This window comes from Notamacropus eugenii, chromosome 2, assembly GCF_028372415.1.
Source record: "Notamacropus eugenii isolate mMacEug1 chromosome 2, mMacEug1.pri_v2, whole genome shotgun sequence".
In the NCBI taxonomy this organism is placed as follows: Eukaryota; Metazoa; Chordata; class Mammalia; order Diprotodontia; family Macropodidae; genus Notamacropus; species Notamacropus eugenii.
This window is the reverse complement of record NC_092873.1, coordinates 129,977,390-130,001,541: the sequence shown is the minus strand read 5'-3', so window position 1 is coordinate 130,001,541 and position 24,152 is coordinate 129,977,390. Positions and strand designations below refer to the sequence as shown.

At 35.5% G+C, this 24,152-nt stretch overlaps 1 protein-coding gene across 1 annotated transcript in view; it reads left to right on the top strand.

Moving 5' to 3' along the window:
- Positions 1–3,714: 3,714 nt before the first annotated feature.
- EYS (eyes shut homolog) overlaps positions 3,715–24,152 on the top strand; it is a 435,270-nt gene continuing 414,832 nt past the window's right edge. The window contains exons 1-3 of the mRNA XM_072642558.1: positions 3,715–3,798; positions 11,745–11,909; positions 23,725–23,878. Of these exons, the coding sequence (XP_072498659.1) occupies positions 23,778–23,878 (101 nt within the window). The 5' untranslated portion in view covers positions 3,715–3,798; positions 11,745–11,909; positions 23,725–23,777. The remainder of the gene's footprint in view (positions 3,799–11,744; positions 11,910–23,724; positions 23,879–24,152) is intronic.

Genomic DNA, 24,152 nt, shown 5'->3' with positions numbered 1-24,152 from the left:
TAGAGATGAAAGATGACACTAGAGACCATTGAGACATAATCTTTTATTTTACAATAAAGGAAACTGACACCCAGAGAGGTTAAGTGACTTTTTCTGAATCACACATCTAATACATGTCTGAGACAGAAATTGAACTCGGATGTCCCACAACATAGAAATTAATCAATCAGTCTAATTAAAAAAACAAGTATTTTTCTACATTGAATTTTACTTCCCCTAATTCAATCATATGATTCTCTTTTTATCTTCTATAAAACATGATGTAATGCTATAACATTATACTTGAAGTTAGAGTTTATAATCTACCACAGATACGTCTTAAATGCAAAAGCCTGGGCAAGTCATTTACCCCCTCTAAGCCTGAGTTTCCTCAATTGTAACATGAGGAGGTTAGGCTCAATGATCTGTAAAAATCCTTTTTGGTTCTAAATATATGATCCTCTGATCGTGTACATCTTATTTATTCAGTGATAAAATGTCCTTGACTCTTAACAAAAATTATTTCGCTTGATATTTAAATCCCGGCACAATCTTATTCCTTCTTATTTTATCAAGATTTTTTACACATTAATCTCCTTCATATACTCAGTGTTTCAAATAAATTAGCTTACTCTCCTCCTGTATGACATTCTGTCTCCTACCTCCATGCCTTTGTATTCATTGTCCCTCATACCTAGAATGCACTCCCTTCTCACCTCAACCTCTTAGAATTCCTTTCTTCCATCAAAGCTTGACTCAAGTACCACCTCATATATGAGACCAACTCTCAGCCCCCCAAATGCTAGTGTCATCCTTTTCCCACCCCCCCAAAATACTGTGATTTTGTTCTGTATATATTTGAATTTTACCATATATATGCATGTTGTTTCCCCCCAATTGAAAGTAAGCTCCTAGAAGGCAGGAACTATCCATCCCTCTCTTTATATCCCCAGTGCCTCAAGTAGTGTTTGGCACATAATACACATAGTGCTTTTTGAAGTTAAAGTCCTTTCCTTTCCACCCTTTCTTTGCTGCTCGTATTTGAAATATAGCTCACCTTTCTGTACCATTTTGTCTTGTATGGTAACAATGTGCTACCTTCCTCTAATTCGTAATGCTGGCTCCAAAAACTCTCCTGCTTTTTCTTCATACCCCAGCTTGGTCATTATTCTAACTCTTAACTTCTCTGATTATTCAGACGCAAGCTTTCTCACTAGTGCATAGTTGACAGATTCCTTCCTCCAAGTCTTCCTTCTAGGCTCTTTATTCCTTTTTATTGTCCTCCTTCCAGCACTTCCCAAAGGATGCTGGGAACAAAAATGACAAAGACTGGCCATTCTAAGAACACTACAATCTTTCACCTAAGGTGCATATCTTAGGATGATTTATGTCCTGCCGATTTTAATGATTGGCTTAGCATAGTATTCTGTTCCTATGCCCAGCACAATCTTCAAAATCTGAAACTGGCTGTGTTCCTCAGAGGGATAGAGGATGCTGTTATTATTCCAGACCATAATTGATATTAAATTCTTTTTTTGTCCATTCTAAATCCAGTATTCTATTTTGTATGCTAATAACTCAACAAACTGGCCCAAACCAAGGAAAATCTTAACTACAAATCATCCACATGGTAACATTCTTTCATAAGATTTTTTATTTATTCGTAAGAGCCTATTACAGTAAAAAGTTCTTTCTTTGGCATGGAGAAATGGCTATCTCTATTGGCACTGTCATACATTAATAACTGATGTTCCAAATGTTAACTATGAAGCAATCAAGTATCTGTGAATGGATTTGAACACAGGTGTTCTTGACTCCAGGCTCCACACCAAATATTTAGAATATCTTCTCTTCTCCTGACTTGAAATGTCAGATTTCTTCAACCAGTTTTTTGCTGTATGACTTCCCATTTCCTCTTTCTACTTGGAATTTAGTATTGCCAAAACTAGGTAAAAGTGTCTGATGCTTTTAAAAGAACTCTAACTCTTTTGAGAATTTCTGTGGTTATTATTGTTCTTTTTTTTTTGGATGAAGCTAATATTTCTATCCTGTTCAAAGTACCACATAATTTCTAAAAGACAATGATATTATGCAATAAGATTATACCTTTTCTGATATTACTTCAGTTTGTTACTTTCTTCCTAAAATCTGACATCCAGAGCTGAACATAATATTCCATAGGTGGCTTGATCAGGATGGAGTACAACAGGACTGTCACTTTTCTTATTGTGAATACCATGCCCCTATTAACATATACTAAGATTCTGTTAGCTTTTTGGCTGTGATAGAACATTGTTAAATCATATTAATATTGCAGTCTATTAAATCTCTCATATTCCTGTTACATAAACAGCTTTTGAGCCAAATCTCCTTCATTCTATATTTTTTCAGTTCATTTTTTAAATGTTTTATTGATATATTTTGTTTTTCCAGTCTATGTCATTAACCTACTTGGAGAATATGCATGTACCCTTAATGAATTTAAATTTATTAGATGCAGTTCATTATTCTGAGCCTGTTGAGATATTTCTGAATTGCTATTCTGTCAACATGTTAGCTATCATTCCCAGATTTTTGAATCATCTGCAAATGCATTCATCCAAATAATTGATAAAAATGTTGAATAGTCAGGAAGAAAGAAAAATCCTGGGAGTCTTTCCATTATGATGTTATAGTACAATCACTCCTTTTGAGACCCAGTCATTCAAGCAATTTCAAATTCACCTAACAGTACAATGATCTAGAGCAACATCTTTTCATCTTGCCTGCACATATATTATGAAAGATGATCACATATCTCATTAAACTGTAGGTTCTCTGTGATACCTTTTTGATTGTTGTTTAGCCATTTTTCAGACATGTTCAACCCTTGTGACTCCTTCTTTAGGATTTTCTTGGCAAAGATACTGGAATGCATTGCCACTTTCTTCTCCAGCTCATTTTACAAGTGAAGAAACTGAGGCAAACAGATTTAAGTGACTTGTCCAGGGTCACGTGACTAGAAGTGTCTGAGGTCAGATTTGATCTCAGAAAGATGAATCTTTGTGACTTCAGGCCCAGCACTCTGTCCATTGTGCCACCTAGAAGCTAGCAAACCTTTCCTATAGGAGGAAGGAAAAACACAAGTGTGCCCCAGATGTTATGAGAAGATTCAATCAATTAAATGTACAGTTGTGCTTCTTATGTTTCAAATAATAACACCATTTCAAGTTATAAATGGTTATATTTGAAACATATTTAGCTCTTTACAGTTAACAAAGCATATCTCCTTTCATTTCTATCAGCCCTGTGAGGTAAGTAGGATAACCATCACTATTCCACACTTTTAGAGATGAGAAGCATGAAACTCAATAGAATTGAAATGCCTTCAACGAGGCTAGCTAGCCTGATTTCAATTTATGGCAAAATGATGGTTTGTGAGTATTAAGAAAAGGAAACAAGGGTTACTAAAAGCTTCGTTGACAACAAACATTTATTAAAGACATTATCTTCCAGATTCTAGTTTAGTTAGTAGGGATATAAGGCAAAAGGGAAAGTGTCATAGCCATCAAAAAAGGAGAGGGAGAGGGAGAAAGGGAGACAGAGAATAAACATTGGGTAAGGAGGTGGGTGAAACTAGAAAGTGAGGTAATCAGGAAAGGATTTAGGTAGGAGGTGGCTAATTTTGATGAGGGTGGCAGGTGCTTGTAATTTCCCTGATCTCTATTTTAATGCAGAGCAGATAATCTCAGGGCTCCGAGTTAATTGAATGGAAGGTTAGAAAGCAGACTGAAGGGAATAGACGTTCAAGGAATGTGGAAGTAGACCTAATATTAGAAGGTGAGAATGTAATGTTTATAGTGTGAGTGAAGATAAGAAATTTTACATTTTCTGTGTAGAACAAACTTGGTGACTCAATTTCTTGTCATAGTAATGGAAGTCAATGCAAGTGGGAGAGCAATAGAGCTTCTAACTTGACTGTTACAAGTACCAAGTTAAGAACTTGAGTATTGGGACCTTTGTGACGTAGAGAATGGATGTTGGTAGGGACTGGTGATTTGTCCCTTGGCATCCCATCACTATACACACTCCATAATGGGCTAATTAGAGAGTAGATATATACATATATATTTCTGAGTGCCCCTGAGTCATAGGTTTTCTCAGCTCCTCTTATTGCTCTTTTGAGAAGAAATTGCCTGGGGAGTGTAGGAGTGGGAGGGGACCTAGGACCAATTGTATTGTGTGGCTATAGCATGATAACTTACCTTTAAAAATATATCAAAATCTATCTCAAATTGCTTGCCTTGTCAGGTAGGGAGGAGGGTAAGGGAAGGAGAGAGAGTTTGAAACTCAAAATTGTAAGAAACAAATGTTAAAAACCTTAAATTTACATGTACTTGAGACAAAATTAATGCTAAAAAAAGCATATCATTATCCTTAAAAGCAGATGTTTATTGAACAGTTCTACTGTTTTGATTGGAGCTCTTAGGCCAGGATAACTGGAAGGAATAAAAACCCATCAGAATCCTTAAACAATCTTTTCAGAGACTTATATGAACCAAACTATTTTAATACAGCAAGCACAATTAATGTTAATTAACAATTTTACATTTATTTCAAGCCAGCATTAGCTAAAATTTATGATACTGACAACATGGATATTTTTAAGGGCTATGTATTAAATTTGTAGGACATTGAAGACCCTTTTGTAATAGATGTGCACAATGTATTTATGTCCATTGTTAAGGCACTTGAGCATAATTCTACCATTTTAAATTAGTATAGAGTTTTATAGTTGTGTCTCTGACTTTATGATGTATTGTTGGTCATATCTATGATTTATTTGCTTCCAGTCCTTGGTTAAGTAACAATCCTCAAGTACAACCTTGTTCCTGTGGCAAAACCAGGATCTGATTGTGGTAATATTCCCAAGAAATTGGTGTAGTGAAAGAATGAAGATTAGTAGTATCTAATGATGACTAGAAATAAATATATATTCTTTAAATAATGAAGAAATCAGTGAAATTTTTCAACAAGTGTCATATCTAACAGGAAGATTGAGGAGTGTAACATACTTCGTCTGTGAGCTCAATCAGTCAAGCAGTTTCAAGACACAAGATCAGAGAGCTAGATCTGGAAAGGACCTCAGAAACTATACAATTGAATTTCCTCATTTTATAGATAAGGAAACTGAGGCCTAGGAAGAATAAATATAGAGGAAGCTAAGTGGTGCAATGGATAGAACACCAAGTCTGGAGTCATCAAGACCTGAGCTCTCATAAACTTGCTAGTTGGGTTAATCATTTAACCCATTTGCCCCATTTTCTCCAACTGTAAAATGGAGGTCATATCATCATGGTGGTTGTAAAAAATCAAATGAGATATTTGGAAAACACTTCACAAAATGCCTGGCATATATTAGGCACTATATAAATGCCCATCTTCTCCTCCTCCTCCCACAAATGTTCAAGTCACACAGGTAGTGAACATAAGTGGGATTTGAATCCAGATTACGTAAATTAAATCTCGACTCATTCTACTATACTTGCCTGGCATCTAAAAGTCAGCATGAAAGTAGAAAGGAAAGATGGGTAAAAAGAAAAGATCAATGAGGTTTATGTGTGCACTAAATCCTTCAGACCCTCTGGAAAGTTTGGACACCATCATCCTCACTGTTTAAAGAGAAAGGATCTTATCTAGCCAAACTTTCATAGCCAAAATAAAACATGAATATAACACATAAATGAAATGTAAATAATCTCTTGGGTTCCTGCCCATTTTCCTCTCTTCCCTAGGATACAAAGTGGAAAGAGTCCTAGAGCTGGAGTGAGCAGGCTTGGATTTAAATCTTGGTTATGCTTACTTTTGGCCAAGTCACTTTTTCTTTCATCTATACATATATACTTTACACGTTGGTTTCATCAAAATGAAAGAATTGTGCTAGATAATCACTAATGAGTCCGATTTCAATCTTGGATTCTGCAATATTAATTTCATTGTCAGCATAATACAATGGAAACAGATGTGGATTTTAAGTCAAAGGACACATGCTCAAATCCTAGGTCTAGCACTTACTATCTGAGTGACAGTGGGCAAGTCATTCAACATTTCTGGGTCTCCATTTTGTTATAAACAGCAAGCAAAATTAACCCTGCCCTTTTTTTTACATTTGTTTCAAGTTATTTTACAAATTTATGATATTGTCAATGTGGAAATTGAATATTTAAAGCTTTAGACCTATAAAATTAAGGGTGGGGCTAGGTAATATTTATGATCCTTTATAGTTTTAAATCTGTGACCCTATGAACTATGACAGTGATGAATACAGATGTTATTTGATAGTCCTTTAATTTAACTACATAAGTGGATAAAATAGAACAGGAGAGTTTTATTTTCCATATTATAAAAGATCACTTTTTACCATCTGCTTTTGTTTAATTAAATTTCCTTCATTTCCTTTTACTAATAAAAGTTTACCTCTTTGAGACTTCACTTGTGGTTTTCTTGCCAGCAAAGATATTGAAGTGGTTTGTCATTTTTTTTTTCTCTAGCTTATTTTACAGATGAGTAATTGAGGAAACAGGGTTAAATGATTTACCTAGGGTCACATAGCTTGTCAATGTCTGAGGCCAGATTTGAACTCTGGAAGATAAGTCTTCTGATTCCAAACCCAGCACTCTATCCACTGTGCCTTAGTAAGGCTGCCCTTAATAATAATAGCTAGCATATGTACAAAACTTTTCATAAACATTATCATATTTTATCCTCATAACACCCTTGAGAGGTAGGTTTTATTATCATTCCCATGTTAAACGTGAGGAAACCGAAACAGACAGCAGTTAAGTGACTTATTCAGGATCTCTGAGCTATTATGTATTGGAAGCTGGATTTTAATCACTAATTCCTAGTCCAGTGTCCTCTCCAACATGTCACCTAGCTGCCTAAAATTCTAGACTCTGTTATGCTTTTACTGGAAGTTGTTAGATATAGCTGCAGACTACTTCAGAGTTGTTTGTCAAGCAGCCTAGGCAATGGTTTTCAAGCATCATCTTATTTCTTATATCAGCAAGGGAATTTGAGGTCACTCTAGTAGCAAACACACAGAATACCTGGATAGAGTTCATCCTCAACATTCACAAATAGCACTAGGACTTTGGGAACACCCTCTACTTGTAGCTTCAAAGGTATGTTTCTCCTGCTTCATTTTTACTCTCTCTCGCAAATGTCTGAGCTGCTGATGGCCAGTGACTTCATCATAGAGATATTCCTAAGGTTTTTTTTTGCCTTTTTATTATTATAAAGCAGCTATAAAGTAGCCACTATCAAAAGATTTACTGTTAAATTGTTAATTTTAATTGTTTATGGCTCTGATTTATGCTTACAAGAGTAAGTCATCCATCACATTGGGGCACAGAATTCTGGCTCATATCTGTATGATATTGTAATATGCAAACTCCTTCAGAACATGGAATGTTTCATTTATATCTTTGTATACATCAGTGTTTGAGCAGCTACATGATGCTGTAGATAGAGCACTGGGTTTGGAATCAGAAGACTCCTCTTCCTGAGTTTAAATCCAGCCTCAGACAATTACTAGCTGTGTGACCCTGGGCAAGTCACTTAACCCTATTTGCCTCCATTTCTTCATCTATAACAGAGAAGGAAATTACAAATCACTCCAGTATCTCTGCCAAGAAAACCCAAAAATAGGGTCATGAGTCAGACGCAACTGAGACTACACAACAAGATACCTTAGTGTTAGCACAGCAGCTAGTACATAATAGGTACTCATAAATGTTACTTCATTGATTGACTTGGCTTGTCTTATCTTTTCTTCTGTTTTAGTTGTTCAGTTTGAGGATTTATTTTTTTCTTTTCTATCTTAGAGAGCCAACATAGCTTCAGAATCAGGAAGACCTGAGCTTAAATCCTACCTATGATTTCTTCTGACTGTGTGCTCCTGGATGAGTCAACCTCCTAATGTCACAACTGGCTGCAAAGGAATTATATATCTCCAGTGCAGAGAGTTGCTTCACCATGAATTCTCCATATTGATGAAATTACAAGTCCAGATATTATTATCTTGGAGTGCTAGACTTAAAATCAGAAATTCTTAATTACAAAGCAATTTAACCTGAGGACCAGAGAATTCTCTAAGACTACAAGTCATTGACCAGTTATGATGATGGAGGATACAAAAAGAATCATAGGCCCTTGTCATATCAACGTGCTTTATCATTTGGCAATTCAAAAGCGAGTTAGTCAAGTATTAAGGGCCTACGGTGTTTTAGACACTGTGCTAATTGCTGGATGTACAAAAAAAAGACAAAAACAGTCACTGATCTCATAAAGCTCAGAGCCTAATGATGGAGATAACACATAAACTGTGTATAAACAAGATATGTGCAGCACAAATTAAAGGTTATCAACAGAGATCAGCCACTGGAATTAGGTTTAATTGGGGAAAGTCATTTTTCAGAACACAAGATTTTAACCGAGATGTGGAAAAAACCAGGAAAGTCAGGAGGCTGAAATCAGAAAAGAGGAGACCCCAAACATGCAGGAAAAAACAGCAGAAGTGCCCATGAGCCAGAAGATGGAGTGACTTGTGGCAGGGACAAAAAAGAGGCCAGTATCACTGGATCACAGAGTGAGGGCATGGTTTAAGAAGACTGGGGGAGTGGGGAAAGGGGAGGGGGCAGCAGCTAGGTGGTGTGGTGGTGCAGTGGATAGAACAGTAATCCTACAGTCAGGAGGACCTTCAGATCTGGCCTTAGATACTTGATAATTACTAGCTGTGTGACGCTAAGCAAGTAACTTAACCCTCATTCCCTTGCAAAAAATAAAAAGTCTAGAAAGGTAGGAGGGTACTGGGTTACTAAAAAGGTTTGAATACAAGAATATTTTATATTTGATTCTGGAGGTGATAATAAGCCACTAGTTTAGTGAATGGGAATGAGGAGTGTTAAGATGACCATACCTATGCTTTAGGCAGGTTACTTTGACAATTAAGTAGAGAGTAGATTAAAGTCTAGACCCACCAATTGACTATTGCAATAGACCAAGGATGAGAGCCCAGCACTAGGGTGGTCGGAGTGTCAAAAGTGAGAAGGGGGATGTACAAGAGAGGTGTCATACAGGTAAAATCATCAAGGCTTAGCAATAGATTGAATATGTGGAATGAGAAGGAGTGAAAAGTTGAGGATGACATCTAGGTCATGTGCATTAGGGAAAGGGACGATGGTGGTACCCTTAACAATAGTGAAGTTAGGAAGACAGGGGGGTTTGAGGGGGAAGATAATGAGTTCAGTTTTGGACTCTTTTTGGGTCCTTTGGTTTAGTATCATTATTTGTCTGCACTTGAACAGAAAATGAAAATTTTTCAATTTAGTTAAAAACAGAAAACATAAAATAAGGAAGTTAGAGCATCAGCCTGTCCATATTCTAACAGATACAGGAAACGTCCATGAAGCATTTAGAATGTCCTTTCAGAACCCTGTGCTAGCTTTTTTATATTAGCTTATTTTTGGTTTCTAATACTGAATGTCTATTTTATATTCCCAGTTTCAAGCACAAAAGCATAGACAGTGACTTTGATGGCCTTATCTTGCAAGATATTTAATAAATATTTCCACAGAAAAAAAACCTGATTCCTTTTTTCCCATCATAAATGCCAGAGGAATGAATTTGGACTGTGTTCAAACAACACAGCCTGAAGAGGCTTCTGGAAACAGCAGGGAACTACTTTGCCTAACCCCAATTAGCCTTGTTTTCCATATTCAGGGCAGCACTATTTTCTAACAAATCCACTAAACACTGTGATAAAGGAAATTAATGTGGCTAGAAAGCAATTCAATAACAAATGTTTATTCTTCATAATTGCTGTTTTCTGTCAGGATTTGCATTAAAATTTTCAGCGATGAAAAAAGTTCAAGTTGCATTAGGTTTAGGAGTGTGCAGGTGTACATGACTTTACATAATAGATGCTTTCCTGGAACGTGGTATGAAATCCCCCTCCCCACTTCTACAAATCAGAGTCCATGTTGGAAACACTAGAAGATCCTGACAAATGCAAAGTAGCATCACTAACATTATTAGTGAAATTATTTTTAAAACTTTTTTAATGCAATGTGAAGAATGGAAAGAACCCTGGATGTGGAGTCCACGTATCATGGTTCAAGTCCCGCTTCTGATTTGTGGGATCTGGAGTAAAGCCCTCGACCTCTCTGGCCTTCAACTTCCTCATTTATAAAATGAGAGGATGGCATAGCTGAACTCTAAGGTCCCAAACAACCCTGAATATATTATTCAACGTTGTTTATATACAAAGTACTCTTGTAGCCACTCATTTTGTACATTTGTCTCTTTTAAATTGTCCGTATTATAGGGCAGTTCCTGAATATTGACAAAAAGGGAAGGGAGCTTTAGCTGTTGTTATATCTGTCCTCAGTGGTTACCCTGCCCCTTCAAAACCTTGCAATTTTTCATCTTTGCTTTGTCTGGTGGCTGACCACAGTTTGAGAGTAGAATATGTAAAAGGAAATAGACCTCTGAAATAATGGTCTAATTCCCTCATCCTCCCTCTGGAATGAGTTCTATCCTAAGTCTCATTTCCACTAGGGAAAAATACAATATCTCTTTACTGCCCCAATCTTTATAGGTCATTTTCTGGCCTAATCTGTAGATAAACAAAGCCTTGTTGAAATTATGGAATTGTGGGCTTTGAAGGATAATCAATTATTCAGTCAGTAAGTACTTATTAAACACCATGTGGTAGGCACTATGCTGGGTGCTAAGAATCCAAAGATAAAAATGAAACAGTCCTTGCCTTCAAGGAATCCACATATACTGGGGAAGAAATTATGAGAATCAAGGTAAGAATAGGCAATGATAAAGAAGCTGTGGGACTGAAAATGCCTTAGGTGGGAGGCAGTATTTAGAGAAGAACTGCAAAAAGGTCTGAGAGGGGCTCTGAAGTCCAGACTTCAGTATATTATGCTATCTAGAGCTAAATGGTTATATCAAGTTACCACATTCAGTTAGTACATAAGGATGTACAGGTTTTCTTCTGCCCAGACACATGCAGCCAGTCACAAATTCTAATTTCTTTGGAAATCCATTCAGGTGGAAAGCTCCTGCATTGCAGCTCTTTGTTATTCCTCTTTGTTCATGGAATTTCTGAAACTTTCCAATTCTAACATTTTATGGACTTGAAATACAGTCTAGCTTAAACTCTGCTAATAATTGGCAAATCCCACACTGCATTTGTATCTGATGCTTTCTGAATCAGAAGACTAAAAAATATAAATGCATTTTTCATTTCTTATGTTAGCACATAAGAAAATCCATCTGTACTTTGCACAGGTCATGTGTGAAGGACACATATAACAAAGTACAAATTTCCATCATGTAAACAATAAATAAAAGGTTACTAGTAGTGTACTTAAATCTATAAGCCTTTTAAAGAATGTAAACAGAGTTACTAGTATTCTCTAAATTAATCTGCACTGACTTGTTTATTTTTGTTTTCAAAATATTACTATAGCCTTGAGGTGTTTATTTTTTGTGTCATGTAACTTAGGCAGGGTGTATTTTAAAACATTTTAAATGTTAATTAGCATTTCTTTAGATTTCTAGTAACTAGGTCTAATATCTACAAAACAACAGGACAATTTTAGTAGAGTATTCATCTTGGATCATGAACAATGTGTATGATTAATTGAACGAGATGGCGTTGATGTTATGTCATGTTAACATTTTGATGCTTCACTTTTTTTTTGTTGTAGACACAACCATATTTTTTCCATCTTTCAATGGGAACTCCTATTTAGAATTACCTTCTCTTACATCATTGGATGAGTCAAAGTTTGCTGCTGAGAAGGACAAAAATAGAGTTACTACTATCTACTTGACAGTCAAGACAACCACTTTAAATGGAACCCTTCTTTATAGTGAGTATCACTAATAATTGAACTCCTGAATCATAGTTTCTCTTTCAAGCATTGATTCTACTGTGGCTCTACCAAGCATGACTAGTTGGATCACTGAATTATTTAGGAGAATGCTTTGGAAACTTTACTGCTCTAATAAGTGATGCATTACCCAAGATGAAGTCATAGGTGTTAATAGTGATGTTTGCATTTTCTGAGCTCTTCAATTTATGACTCAATCAATACAACGTGACTTCTAAAAGGAAACTCTGCCCTAACAAGAAAGAATATTAGCAAATTTGGAACTTTAATATATGAATTTGGTTATAAAACTCAAGCACTGTAAATATTTCTAAATATAACTGCATGTTATGTTTAAAAAATGAATTTTATTAGTTTCTTAGAGATAGGGCAAAATATTTCTTAAATATGGAGTGAAAATTTTATTAGATAATTAGCAAGATTTCTGCAATTGTTTTAATAGCTTCAATTTTCTAAAATTGAGGCAGTTAGGTGGCATAGTACATAGAACCCTGGCCCTGGAGTCAGGAAGACCTGAGTTCAAATATGGCCTCAAATATTTACTTGACTAAAGCATGAGTCTGACCAGATCAAGTGTCTGATCAGTTAAGTGACAGGGAAAGTCACTCAACCCTGTTTTCTTCCTCATCTGTAAAATGGACTGGAGAAGGAAATGGCAAACCAAACCCAAATGGTGTCACAAAGAGTTGGACATGACTGAAAAAACTCAACAACAAAAATTTTCTAAGAATTAACCCACTATTACTGGGTGGCATAGTGGATAGAATGCTGAACTTAGAATGTAGAAGACCTATGGTCTAATTCTGCCTTGGACTCTTACTAGCTGCATGACCACGGACAAGTCACTTAACCTCATGTATAAAATGGGAATATCACCTACCTCACAGAGTTATGAGAGCTAAATGAAAATTAAACATAAAGCACTTTGTAAACTTTAAGATGTTCTATAAACACTAGATTGATTATATTACTAGCTATTATATGATGTTGTCTTTGATTCTATTATGTCTCAACTCCCACCCCTTGATCAATCTGTTGCCAAAGCCTGTCAATTTCACCTCTATACCAGCTCTCAAGCACTGTCTCTTCTCTCCCATGACTGTTATTGTTCTGATGCAGACCTTTATCTCTTCACACTAGAACTAGTGCAATAGACTGAAGATAGGATTGCCTGCCTCAAGTCTCCAATCCATTTTGCATTCAGCCACTAATGTGATTTTCCTAAAACATGAGTCTGACCAGATCAACCTCCCATCTCCCACTCAATAAACCCCTAATGGATCCTTATCTGTTCCACAAGCAAATACAAAATCCTTTGGCACTGAAAACCATTCATAACCTAGATCCCTCTCACTGTTCCAGTCTTAGAGCTTACTCGTCAACACTGGCTTTCTGGATGTTGCATAAATAATACAGTCTACCTATCACCCATGGATGTTGTCTATGACTGTCCAACATGCCTAGAATGCTTTCCGTCCTCATCTCTGTATGCTGGATTGCCTGACTTCCTTTAAGTCCCAACTAAAATCTCATCTTCTACAAGAAACCTTTCCCAACCTCTCTTAATTCTAGTGCCTTCCCTCTCTTAGTGGTTTCTTACATATCTCATATATAACTCATCTATGCATATTTGGTGGCTTGCTTCCCCCACTGGATTTGGTGTTTTGTGGGGTTTTTTTGTATCACCAGTTCTTTGGAACAGAGTTGACACTTAATAAATGTTTATTGACTAATTCATAAAGAAGAACATATTTTCAAGACATTCCTTACACTCTTGAGTATTATTTTCTATATTCCAATATAATCTACATGGACTTCTGAGTTGATGGGCTTTCTTGTAGTTTTGCTCAGTACTACTATTGAATGTGACTGTAGTTGCACTTTCAAAACGTGGCATAAATTTTATTCATATTTTTCCTTTTGACTTTTAAGAGGCGTATAGCTCAGATTTTGCCAAAGTTCAAAGCTGCTATTGTAATTACTATATGACTTTGATAGATGAAGCACCTGTAAGGCAGCTCATTAATCCCAAGCACCTTACTTTCTCGACAACTGTCCTGATTGTTTTGCTTAATATGAATACTTCCTTCTGTACTTTCAAAGTTGAATGTAAGACTTTTCATTGAGTTTGGCTCTATATGAAATGTCAAATGCATATGAATTTTGAAAGATCATGGTTGGCTTCTATTTTGGTTTTTTGCACAACAAATTAAAGCTGAGTTTTGCAATTCCCCAGAAAGGCACTTCATTCCCTGAATCTTTGCCAAGCAGTATTTGTTTACCTGTAGCAGAAGTACCCAAATTTAAATGTTGACCTAGATTGTCTAATCCATTTGTGCAAAATAATAATAATTAATAATAATGCTTTATTAACCCACCATGAAAGGTGGAAGCAACAGCCTATTTATAGTCTAGAAAAAACCCACAGATCATGACAAAAGTGCCAACATAATTGTTTTAAGTCACAAAGTAAAGTAGTTTTCTGACTTTGTTTTGTTTTGGTTTTTTTTAACCTATATAAAATCAGTAGATGTACCTTTGGGAGAAAGGTGTTTGTTCCAACCAAAAACAGCTTGTGGCCAAAGAAACAACAATGCTAAGAGAATTCTTTTCAGCTGAGCCTGTTCTGGCTCACCTCTGCACTGCCCCTCCCCTTGAAGGCTTTGGAAATCCATGCCAAGACAAGAGGTTACCACATCCAAGTTGGTACTCTTGTTTAAATAAATAAGTACAAGCAGATGTATTCACTACATGGGGTGATTTTGTCTTTCATTTCCAAAGGAACAGCAATAGCTAGAGAAATACAGGACAATAAATCTGGAAAGACTCTTGGAACTCATCTCATTCAACCTCATAAATGAAGAAGGCCAAAGAGGATAAGTGACTTACCCAAGGTCATAGACTTGGAGATACTCTTAGGTACCTTAAGGTCATTAGCCTATCCCCTATATTTTACTGATGAAGAATCTAAAGTCTAGAAAAGGGATTCTTAAAATGAGGTCCTTAAATTTGATATCCTTTGTAGTCTGATGTGTGTCAATTTATGCTTTTAAAAACATTATTCTGAGAAGGTGTTCATAGGCAATTAGATGGGGCAGCTAGGTGGCACAGTGGATAGACTGGTAAAACTGGAGGCAGGAGCACCTGAACTCAAATCTGGCCTCATGGGCAAGTCACCTAACTTCTGTTTGCCTCAGTTTCCTTACCTTCAAAATGGAGATAATAATAGTAGATTCACAAAGGATTATTATGAGGATCAAATAAGGTAATATTTGTAAAGCAGTTAGCATATTAGCTGGCCCATAATAGGTACAATATAAATGCTAGCAATTTACTATTATCATTACTATTCAGACTGCCAAAGTCTTCCATGACACACAAAAAAAGCTAAGAATTCTGGCCCAGAAAGTGACTTGTTCAAGATCATAAAGCCAGACACTAAGATTTGGAAGGGTGCTCAGAGGTCTTTGAAATTAACCATATCATTCTACAAATAAGGAAAATGAGGCCCATATGCCTTAAATAACTTGCCCAGTGTTGCACAAATATTAAGTGGCAGAACCAAGATTTAAAGGTTACCTGAGACTAAATTCAGTGCTTGTTTCCAATGTAGCACATAGAGATTAGGACAGGTTTTCCAACTCCTAATCCAAAATTCTTTCTTCTGCCTTTAAAAAAATTGTTTGTAAGAAAAGAGATTTAGTAGTGATTTGTTTTGCTGGTCATTCTGCACAGTTGTGACAGTCAAAATGCAAACAGAATGCAAAAAATTTTGTTACCTGGGACTGGAGTGAAAGCTTATATCCCCAAAATATCTTTCCTTTTAAAAAGAAATATAACTTAATAATCCATTCCCCATGGTCAGACATCTCCCAGCAGATTATTCCATAAGAACATAGCTTTCATTTCCAGAACTTATAACCCTCACAGAATATGTTTTGCCCTGCACCAGATGGACACGATGAATTTGTGGCACAATTAGGCCCCTGTAGTTCAAAAAGTGGCCCTTAACTTGACTTAGGGAATCATTTTCCTTGTTTAAATCATTATATTATGTATAGGGGCAATTAAAAGGCAGAGGAGAAATTAAACCAGATGTTTCCTTTATGTTTTGCTGGTCTTGGCATGATTTTTCATTCCTGAACATTTGTATTTTGTTTCTCCAATACTTTAGGAGATAGGGCAATAGTATTATCAGACAGCTAAGTTAGTGTCAGCTTTGAAATATATTCCTCTTTCAAAACTGCAGATGTATGTTTTCCCAGTCTGCCTCTACAACTAATTGAAGTTGAAAAGGAATAAAAGACAGATAAAACTTGAGATCCTCATGGTGGTGGTTATCAGGGAAAGAAAAGTCCTTGCAAATGATAGTTTAAAATAAAAAGACCCACTGTGGGAGGGGGATAGGCATAAGAACCATAGTTGGGTTGAAATGAATAGTCTTTTGTACTTGTCTCTGAACTAATTCTGAATTCTGGAACAAATTCAAAGAAGCTTCTAATAAAGCAAGAGAATCAGGATGAAACCATGGGGGAAAAAAGATACTTTAGGCACACTTAGAGAAAATGAGTATTTCCCCAAGCTACACCAATCTGGAGGTTTTGTCATGGGACATGTTACTGTGGAGTTCACTCCTCTCAGTGTGGTTTCTTTGAAAAAGAAATAAGCATACCCTGTGGAAGTAGATGATCTTTGAGAATTTACAGCAGCCATTTGTCCAAATCCCAGGAGGGAAATTACATGAGCAACTCAGTCTGAGGATTCGGTAGCAGCTTTTAATACAAGTGAATGTCAGTATTTAAACTGGAAGTTGGAAGTGCAAGACTCTTCGTCTGTATTTTGTTCAAGTAGAAATTGGAAGCCCTAAAGGTTCTTATTGGATCTTCTCCTTATTTGGGCAGTAGGGGTAGGGAGATTTGTGTTTGGGGAGATTGCGAGAGATGTGAGAGGTGTATTGCTTGCAGATAGTGCTGGAGAAAAAGTTTGAATTCCAAGTAGTAATAATGATAAAGCTAGCATTTATGTAACTTTTTGTTGTTCAGTCATCTTGGTCATGTCCAGCTCTTCATGACTTCATTTGGGGATTTCTTGGCAAAAATACTAAAATAGTTTGCCATTTCCTTTTCCAGCTCATTTTATGGATGAGGAAACTAAGGCAAACATGGTTAAGTGACTTTTTAAGTAACACAGTGTCTGAGGCCTAGCACCTTATCCATTGCAACATCTAACTGTCCCTTATATAGTTTTGAGGTTGCCAAAAAGCCTTTGATAATTCTATATGGATGCTAATGGTAGTATAATATTTGCCTTTCTCTTAAATGTAATTCCCAAAAGAGTGACCAGAAGACTTTATAGATATTTTTTACCTCCTCTGAAGCCATTGCAATCCAGTTGAATCACCTGGTATTGGAAATAGTCTTTTTTTCTTACAATACCAGCGATGAACAGGGCTAAGCTGCTTCTCAAAACTCTTGATTTCTTTCATAGTGTGAGCCCTCCATCCCCATTCGATTATTCAAAGGCTTAAAATTTCATTATTCAGTTAGAGTTGGGGTACTCTAATGAACCCACATGAAAAATAAGTTTTCCCATAGTTTATATTGTTGCTTGAAGATTTGTGATCCATATGTAAGTCTCTAGACTTGCTCTACAAAACTCCATCTTTGGAGGAGGCATTATTATGTATTTTTCTCTCCTTTCTTAAGGGGTTATTCATTAGACTTTAAAGAAGGAGAAGCAATATAATGTAGTAAAAAAGAGCTCTACTTATGCATTCTTTTAGTATATTTCATCAAATATCAGTCTTTAGTTCCTTTATCTATTAACTACAGAATATAGATACAGTCCCTTAGAGTTAGAGAACCCAAATTCCCATAGTCAAGGCTACCTCCTCAATCTCTTTCATTGGATTGTGGTGCAGTGGAAACAATGCTGAACCTAGAGCTATAGGACCCAAGTTTGAATCCTGATCTATTATTAATTACCTGTGTGACCTTAGACAAGCCATTCCTCCTCTCTGGACCTCAGTTCTCTCAGTTATAAAGAGTTTGGATGAGATGACCTCTGTAGTTCCTTCCACTCCTAAATATTTGATCCTCTGATCTGATCTACCAACTATGGAAGCATATTCCCCATGGTTCATAAAGTTCAGAGAGCAGCAACAGGACCCTGTGGTTCCAAGAGAAGCAGGTGAGGCAAGAGTAGTTAGGGAAAGATGCTCTTTCATTTCTTTTTCTTTCCTGGAGGATGCTCCTGAAAGCTGTTGCCATAGCTATGGTTCTCCTCCCACTCAGCCAAATTAAGTCTTGGATATTTCAATGCTGAAACATTCTACTCATACTATATGTCTCTATTCAAAGAATTATTGAATATTAGATCCATAAAGGATAATCAAACTTATCTAAATGTTTTTCATCTTTTTTTCAAATGAAAAAACTAAGGTCTAAAGAAATTTAATGACTTGTCCAAAGTCCCAGAACTGGTTAGTGGTAGAAATGGGACTAGAAAGTAGGTATCTTGACTGTCAGTATGATGATTTTTCTGTTATATCATATTACCTTCAAAATCCATATTGAAATTTCAGTCTTAGCATCTTGGCATATGCCATTGCCCTCATCTGGAATTCTGTTCCCCAAGTTCCTCTGCCTATCTTAATCAGACTCATCTTTCAAGACCTATTCCAAGTCCATGGTAAACTGTGCTTCTTCAGAAATCTTATCATCTATTATCTGTATCCATCATTTGGTACTTAAACTGTCATATGTTCCTTATTATTTTGCAACACAAATCCCAGATATTTCTTCAGTCCAGCTTGAACTCAGGATCCTATCTACTATATACCTAAAAAGAGAGCTTCCAGGCTTTGCCTGAAAATTTCTAGGGCAGAGAGCACACCATTTCCCAAAAACTGTGTGTGGCTCTAATTGTTAGGGAGATTTTCCTCTTATCAAGCCAAAATTTGCCTTCTAAAACTCCACCACCCTCCACTGCACTTTGACCTTCCCTCCAAGAATAAGTAGAAGTCTAATCCTTTTTTCATGTGGCATTCCTTTATTTACTTGAAGACATCCTTGATGAACCCTCTCCTAACCTCCTACTTACCTCCCTGCAAATCAGCTGATCTTGTCTCTGGTTCCTGTCTCTTCCAAGGTTCTGTCTTATGAATGTGCTTCAGCTTGTTGGCTTCCTAAAATAACCTCTTAGAACTAAGCAGGTGTGGTTGAAGCAGAATAGGACACAGTGGGACCATTAATTCTGGAGATTGTTTTTGGTGTTTTTTCCCTTAATGTAGCCTAGAATAACTTTTTTTTTTTTTTACTTTTATGTAGTTCAGTTGACTCATACTGAGCTTTTGGTGCACAAAAAAATCCTTTTTAACACCAAAAGATATAAATATCTCATCACCTTCACTAGATTATGAGTTCTCCAAAACTGGAATTATCCCTTATTCTTTAAGTTCTCCCAAACAATGCTGGGAAAATAAGAGGCACTCAAGAAGTTTCTAAGTAAAAACTTGCCTGTACCGATGATGCTTCAATTCTCCCCAGTCATTCTCTACCTCTTATCAATCCTTTGAAATTGTCTCCAGTTTAATCCAGTATATATCTCGTTTGATGGAGTAGTTTGCATGTTGTCTTTCCATTGGATTTTGAGTTTCTTGGGAGGAAGAACTGTCTTCTTAATTTATTTGTATTCTAAAAACTTAGCACAGTATCTGGTACATAGTAGGTATTTAATAAATACTTCTTGTTGATAAGGATTGCTATAAACTACTTTGTTATTGTTAAAATGATACTACTCTAAAAAAGTGATAAAAATGTTAGTTGGTAGCCAAGATTCTTGGGTTTGTCACTAAAGATCTGACTTAGGGCTAGTTAAATCTTCTGTTTTGATTTTCTAAGCTATAAAATAGGGATAATACCACCTGTTAAGTTATCACAGTTATTGTGAAGATTTAGTGAGATGACATAGAAAAGCCCTTTTTAAAATTCTAATATATATATATATATATATATATATATATATATACGTATATATGTATATGTATGTATGTATATATATATATATAGTAAGGAGAGAGAAAGAGAGAGAGAGAGAGAGAGAGAGAGAGAGAGAGAGAGAGAGAGAGAGAGAGAGAGAGAGAGAGTGCGAGCAGTGAGATGGATTAGAAAGGGAATTAGCCTACAAGTCAAAAAGACCTGGATTCAAATACCAACTCTGAGATATTGCTTGTATGAATCTGGGCAAGACACTTAATCTCTCGTTGGCCTGGGGAACTCTCTGGAAGAGTTACTGAAATGCTGTGGCAAAGGAAGTTTTCTGTTTGAGGAGTTCCTACAACAATGAAATCACAGGGCTAGTCCCAAATATCTATCAAGAAAGAGAGATTTATCCTCATTTCTAAGTTACCAGGTACCTACTTTTCAGGGGAAGAGGAGGAGAAAGAATTTGCCCACAACTAAGTAGTAATGAGTTTTTAGTGGTGTTTTCAAATCTTTGGGACAAAGGAAGTGCTAGTTAAAATCCCTCCAAGCTTAGAGAAAAGTTTTTCATAATCATGATATGTGCATTCAGGGTTTCCTATTTCACTTGGGCAATCTTGTCTTTAACTTTAAGTGGCACATGAATAACTCAGCCCATAAAGTTTAATATGTGAATGCATGGATCTATCTTCCTAACCATTACAATTAGCCATAATTTGCTTGAGTAGCACTTTTTTGACAATTGAAGATTTTGTGCTTTCTCCTCATTTTACTGATTGTCACTAATTTTCAATTCTTTATTCAAGATGTCAAAACACATTAGGATGTTTTAATCACAAGGAATTGCACAAATGTCTTTACCAAGTTTAAACTGTAAGATGAAGTGCCCTTTGTGCTCTCTGACAGGGCTATTGGATTGTGCTTTAATCCTTCCAAGGGTTAGATTTCAAGAATTGTAGTATAATAAGAAAAGCAGTGAGAGCCAAGAGACCCGGGATCTAGTTCAGCCTCTGCCACCAACTATGTGACCTTGGAAAGCCCTTTTACCTCTATTGATTTTAGCTTCCTCATCAGTCAAATGAAAGAATTGGACTGGATGACCTCTAAGGATACTTCTACCCCCACCATTCCATGGTTGTATAAAAAAATCATTAAACTAGATATCTACATGAATACAACATGACTAACTGGAAAGGTAATGGGGAGGATGGGGTAGAAGTAAGCCAACTTGTAAGACTGATCCTTGTTTTTTTCCCACAGAAGAATTTAATATATTTTATCACTATGGAAAAATAGCAACAGCTTTAGGTTGTCTATTTCCATATCTGTAATCCAGTATATATTTTTGTTGCCATGGGAAAGTCACTTAATCTCTTAGTCACCTAGGCACCTAATAAAACCATCAGTTACAGATAAAATATAGACATAGAAGGAATCTCCACACAACTGTACTGTTGAAATTGCATACATACGCTTTTTTAAAAGGAAAGAAAAGTAATAATTTCAATATCCTTCTCTATCAATTTACCTTTAGAGAATTTTGTAGCATAAATAAAATAGCAATGACAAGTCTTTGCTAAGTGCCTACCATGTGTCTGGAGCTGTGCTACCAGACTGAGATAAAGCTAAACACTTTTAACTATTTCAGATCATACGGTCATAGAACTTTAGAGAAGGGAAGTCTCTTAGCCATCATTTAATCCAACCATCTCATGTCACAGATAGAGAAACTTAAGGCTAGCCAGATGAAGTGACACAATAAACCTACTAGTTAAGTGACTGAGTTGGGATTCTGCAGAATTTTGTTATCTACATAAAAGAAAATGCTGATTATTAGAAGAGTTACTATTGAATATATCAGCTTTACTGTATACAGTAAGACATATAGTAAAATATAGAGGACCAAACTGAATTTTTAATTTGCTTGCTTTTTCATTTGCAGTCATTTAAAAAAGGTAACATGAAAATCATTTGACAGCAGAGTTAAGGTTCACACTGGGATATTATTCTTCTAGTATCAAAATATTCATCCCAGTCATTGATTTCAGTGGTTAAATTAGCTCTAAAAGTTATTCATTCTTGCATGGTGCACTATATATCCTGGCTAATGTACATTATCAATCTCTGAGATATAATTTTAGAATAATTAAAAATAAACTTTGTTATATTAATTAATATTTTTATATTTTATATAATTATAATGTTTTATAATTTTATAATATGTAACTTTATTTTTAAATTATACAATTATATATATATTATAATTTTATAATTTTATCGTATTTTATAATAATTAATATTTATATTAATTTTAATAATTTTTAAAAATATTTAAAAATAATTTATTTTTTAAATAGTTCAAAATTTCACAAACATGATGGACCAGTTTAATAGAACTTAAAATTTGTCCTTATTAAATTTTTGTCTTATTCAATTTTACCAACTGTTTCTAGCCTGTTGAAATATTTTTTACATCCCAGATTACATCATCCAGTTTCTTAACTATTTCCCCCAACTTCATAGCATCATTTTAAGGAAGTTGTCTCTCCCTTTGTCCAAGTTATTGATTAAAAAATAAGACGGTACAATGCCAAGCACATATCTCAATCCTAGTCCACTCAAGGCCTCTCTCAAATTGTTATAAAACCATTTCCAAATCCATCTTGGGACACTACCCTCTTAACCTATATTTTTTTATCTTCCCCACAAGGACACCATGAGAGATATTGTCAAACATTTTGCTAAAATGTATAATCTGTGTTCTATACTGTGGTCTTTTTCTACCACCAGGATGACACCATGCTGGCTTTTTATGATCACTCTTTCCTTTTCAAAAGCTCACAAACCATCTGTTTAATAATATGTCCTAAAATCTTACTATAAATACAAGTCAAATTCATCAACTTATCCTATACAGAATCTACAGTTTTTCATTTAAAACACCAATGCAACAAGAATAATAAGAGAAAAGTTAAACCACTCATGTTAAGGAAATCCACTATTGGATTGTGTTCCTTGAAACTCACTGATTTCAAAGAATGGCTTTAAAATTCTATCAGAGATTATGACAAGATATTTCGTATACCTGATTGCATTTTTCTCTTGACTCCCAAATGAAAAGAAGGGCTGAAGAAAATTCATTGGGGAGCATAAGTATATACAATTCAAATGAATATAAAATTTTTGCATCTCCCTGTTATTGGCATCATGATATTAACTAATGGGAGCTATCCTGAAAGTGAAGAACCCTCTTCTCTGTGTGGCAGAGATAAAAAAGTCATTTTCATTTCATATGATGAGAATATAAGCTCCTTGAGGACAAAAACTTTCACTTTTTATCTTTGCATTCCCAGTACCCAGCATCATGCTTGGCAAATAGCAAGCACTTAATAAATAAATAGACAATTTATAATTTGCTTATACGCTTCCCTGGGATAAAAAAAATCATCGTCTGGTTGCTTTTTTTTTTTTTTAATGGGAAGGAAGACAACATTGTGAAAAGGCAGCTGATGATGATTACTCATGCAACAGGTTTTGATTAGCAAATGTAATTAATTGTTCAAGCAACCAACTAGTTTCTATTAAGAGATTAGTGTATGAATCATTCTGATATGCTGACCAAAATGGAAGTAAAATCTGTCTTTTATTTCAAGTAAAATGCCTATTGAAACCAGTAAGTTTGTTCAGCCAACTGCTTAAATATTTATTTAATTGACTTTCTAAAAATAATAATATTGAAATAATGATAAAACATACAGACCACTGCAAATATATGTGGGTCAATGATTATGTTGAATTATGTGTCTTTCAAGCTGGTGAGCAGAATTTGGGGAAACCATTTCTTCATCTGTATCTTAAGGAAGGCATGCCTACAGTTGAACTTGGATGCAGCAGCTCCCAGTGGATCCTGACCCTTTCTGCCAATTACAGCATGAACAAAGATGTACTCCTACCTATAACAGTAAGGTATGAATAAACAACTAGTAGAAGTTATGAGAACTCTAGTGCCTAGTTACATTTCCCATATAAAACACGTGTCCTCTTATTGAGTACGTCAATGAAATCTGTTGGAAATTACTCCCTTCTGTTATCAGTGGCCATGAGGGCTTTTTTTTCCAAGATGGTAGACAGTAACAAATTGAATTTAAAATATATCTTGATCCTTGAAATATATTTTGAACAAACCAATACTAGTTAAAATCTGTCAACTCCTTTGTAAGTTATCATTGAATGGAGATAA